This window comes from Hakea prostrata, chromosome 9, assembly GCF_041222555.1.
Source record: "Hakea prostrata isolate BN-2017 chromosome 9, UWA_Hpros_2, whole genome shotgun sequence".
Lineage (NCBI taxonomy): Eukaryota > Viridiplantae > Streptophyta > Magnoliopsida > Proteales > Proteaceae > Hakea > Hakea prostrata.
The window spans coordinates 31,931,882-31,935,425 of NC_142608.1; the positions used below are offsets into that span (position 1 = coordinate 31,931,882).

The 3,544-nt window shown below is 35.1% G+C and overlaps 1 protein-coding gene across 1 annotated transcript; it reads right to left on the bottom strand.

The window, feature by feature from the left end:
• Positions 1–418: 418 nt before the first annotated feature.
• LOC149005119 (bidirectional sugar transporter SWEET2a-like) lies at positions 419–3,048 on the bottom strand. Its single transcript, XM_089168899.1, has 6 exons — positions 2,845–3,048; positions 2,034–2,070; positions 1,715–1,931; positions 1,451–1,609; positions 1,152–1,271; positions 419–1,044 (listed from the first exon to the last, which is right to left on the bottom strand). Exons 1-6 carry the CDS (start codon positions 2,903–2,905, stop codon positions 931–933), a joined length of 708 nt encoding a protein of 235 aa, XP_089025025.1. The 5' UTR covers positions 2,906–3,048; the 3' UTR covers positions 419–930.
• Between the last annotated feature and the right edge of the window lie 496 nt (positions 3,049–3,544).

Consider the following 3,544-nt stretch of genomic DNA (forward strand, 5'->3'; position numbering starts at 1 on the left):
GCACGCAGAATTACACTTTAACGCACATTTATTTTCTCTGTGCGGGATCAAGTATCAAAAAAGCTCGTATACTTATATGTCTACAGTTAGTGAACCAAATACAATTAATTCAACATTGTCTGGCAACTCTTATTTCTCGTTTATTTTATATGTGCTCTTTGGATATACCATTTCTTGCACAGGCACATGAGTGAGTGAGTGTGTGTGTGTCTGTGTCTGAAAGAGAGAGAGAGAGAGAGAGAGAGAGGGGTTCACAAGCATCATCGATTTGAGTCGTCATCCACTACTCTCAAGCATTCAGAATTTCAATTCTGGATCCCCATCAAAAACCCATTTCTTATGATTAAGAAAAACAGCACCACTAAGCAAAATATTGAAAGATCTTTGTGTGCATTCAAAAGAATACACCATGCATGGTTATTCACTTCTAACACTCATGCTGGAGAAGATAGTAGCGCTTTCAATTGAGGGAAACATCCAGAGGCCAGATATAACCCCTTCAAATCAATAAAAGTATCAACTGGCACAAACCAATCTATTGCTTCCAGTAGTGACCATAATGTTTCTTCCTTAGTCAATGTTCAGCAGCCTGACGAATGTATTCCAATTAGTTTTTCAAATGTTCTCTCTCTAGTGCACTCAGCTTTTTCCTCATCTCTCAAATACTTTTTCTGTTTTCGTAGTGTCTAAGGATGAAGAGAAAAGAACCAACAGTGTTGGGATTGCCAAAAATCATTTATTTGCATTAAGAGTTTTCTAATTGATTATCAAAAAACCTGTACATATTTCCCTAGCAGTCACAATGTCTTGACTTCAAAGGTCTCCATGCAAAACACAATAAAAGCATCACCTCATTGAAGAAAAATACAAGGATTAAAAGTTCTCAATGAAAGCATGTGGATTGATTCTATTAACTCTGTCTGAAAGATTTCATTCATGAAAAGACGTTATGAGGGGTTCTGTGGAGTCTCTGGATATGTTGCTGTAATAGCCATACAACATTAATTGTGTTACCCCCAGAACAGATCCGATCCCATTTGGCACCTGAAGATTAATCAACACAAAATAATAATTCGAAAGAAACAAAACATTGAACATTGAAGAAGCATCAACTGAAGGAAATCCTAAATTTGGTTGTTGAGAATACTTACATAAACAAAAGGATCACCCTTAAGGATTCCATAGGCAAAGAAAGATATGCTCATCAAAAATGTTGAAAATGAAAGATGAAATGGCATGAACTCAACACTCCGTGTTCTGATCACCAATTTCTGGCAACAATAATATATCATATATTAACATAACAAAACGGCAAAACCAAATAATCAGGGCATTTGCTCAAGTGCAGGCGTAGGATCTCCAAGAAGGTGGACATACTACAGATGAGTGACATACTACAGATGAGTGCTATATAGAAACAAAGCATGAGTGACATTTTGGATAGACGTACAATTATAAACAATGGGGAAGCAAACATGGATATGAGCGAAGCAGCACTCAAGTATCCAACAAAGATCTCTCGCATAGGAGAATCAAGCAGCCTCAAGCTGACAAATACAATCAAGGCAAATGTGCATAAAACGGCAAGCAAAAGTCCTAGCATTTTCACCTGTCATTAACATAGAGAGATTATATCAATGGATCTTCATTGTATCAAATACAATTACAGACATGAGAGCAACAACATTTGCAGATAAAAAAGGAAAACTAATACCTTCTTTTGTTTCTCGGTATATGTAATAAACGTGATTATATAGGTAAACTGGAAAAGTGCCCCAATGGAATTGACAGTCGCAACCAATATAATATTAGGTGATACAATGGGCACCCCATACCGGAAGCAGATCAAGCAACTCAACAGAGCATAAATATAAGGCAAACCAGAGAACTCTTCTGTTGATTTGTTTCTGATGATTCTTCTAAATGTGGGTCTGCCAAAGGAGACAGTAAGTTCTTTACCTCATTGACAAAGAGTTCTTTTCTTTTAAAATCTTCGCAAGATGAAAATAGACAAGAGGAGGGTTTAATCTTACATAGGCGAAAGAAACAACACAAATGCAAACACATTTCCTGCATTAAACAAAAGGGTATTAGATAGCTTTTCCCGAGCATTTTACAACAAGTTAAGAAGACTGTCTTGAAGAATATTAGTACTTCACCCAAAAAAAAAAAAAAAGAATATTAGTAAACAAGAAGCAATATTATGGAGACTAGAGGTATCAAACAAGAAAAGCTTTCAGAGGCTTTTTATTGTTGATTGGCTTATTATCTGTAACAAGCCTCCTGTTCTGCAAGTTCTCCTTAATACAGTGAATCGAGAGAGTCCATTTTTAAAAAAAAAATTTATTGACCTTTTCTAAATTATAAAAAAAATAAATAAATAAATAAAAAGCTCCTTTTCTTCAGTGAATCGAAAAAGATAAACCCAACCAACAATTATTCCCCATTAAAATCAAATTGCTTGTTTTTTGTAAAATCTGATTGTGAGCGTCCAACTCAAATTCGATATTCTTCTTCTTCATATCTGTTTATTTTGAACAGTTGGTTTTCTGGTGGTAGAAGACCCCAATTCTTTAGAACATAATAGGCAAGACCTATTTTCAGAAATAAACGAATGCCGCCAGGAAAACGGCACAATCTGTAACTAATACCATGAAACACAAACATCCCTACAAGGAAACAATTTGAGCTAAAAAACTAAAGAACCGAAAAAAAAATTCTAGTTTGAAGTTTATTTCCATAAATATTACAAAGCTTTTTCTTTAAAATAAACAATACAAAGGAAAGAAGTAGAGCGAAAATAAAATCAAGATTCCAGCAATCAAAAGTTAAAACTAACAGTACCGGCGATTCCAGCTGCATCGCTGAGAACTGAATGAACAGAAGTAAGTTCAGAAGTAATCATCAATCGCTTCTACTACTTCTAACCAGGAGACCAAGTACAGTAGGCTACTTTTACCAAAAAAATTCCAGTAGGCTACCGATAAATCAAGTCTTATAAGTTATAACTCTTTAAGTCTCATCTCTCGCAAATCTTACTTTTATGAAAACAGACCATAATTAATCAGCAATCTATAAGCACACGGCTCCTGTAGCCTCGTGTGTCTCACAGATTACCCAGAATAAATTAAAAACTGTTTTATCCTATTTGTTTATTTGTTATTACTATTTTTTATTGAAATTCGCCTTGCGTGCTTCTTTTTTTTTTTGTGTTAACGGTGCGTGCATATTTCATGAGATTCTTATTTCTAAAGAGGTTCCAGATTTTCAATTGCAGTTTACCAAACAGTTGCGATACCACGTGGAATCATCCTTTTCTTAGGATTACTTTTGAAATGGAATGTGTGGTAGAAGGTAGTGTCAATCTATCCTTCTTCAAGTGGTTGCCTTAATAAAAGGTGGTCCTTCTACGGTGTGTCCCACAATCTATTTTTGTTTTATTGGTTTAGCTACAATTTGTATGGGTTTTACTTGGGAGCAGTGTCACAAGCAGCAACTACTTGAATTTAATCTTGACCGTCATTTTTTTGCATGTGCATAAATG

Excerpts from the sequence above, each read along its gene's own strand:
- LOC149005119 (XM_089168899.1), bottom strand. The coding sequence starts at position 2,905 with ATGATTACTTCTGAACTTACTTCTGTTCATTCAGTTCTCAGCGATGCA. Across the intron at positions 2,071-2,844 it reads CGATGCAGCTGGAATCGCCG|GAAATGTGTTTGCATTTGTG; the intron begins GTACTGTTAGTT and ends TGTTTAATGCAG. Across the intron at positions 1,610-1,714 it reads ATACCGAGAAACAAAAGAAG|GTGAAAATGCTAGGACTTTT; the intron begins GTATTAGTTTTC and ends TGTTAATGACAG.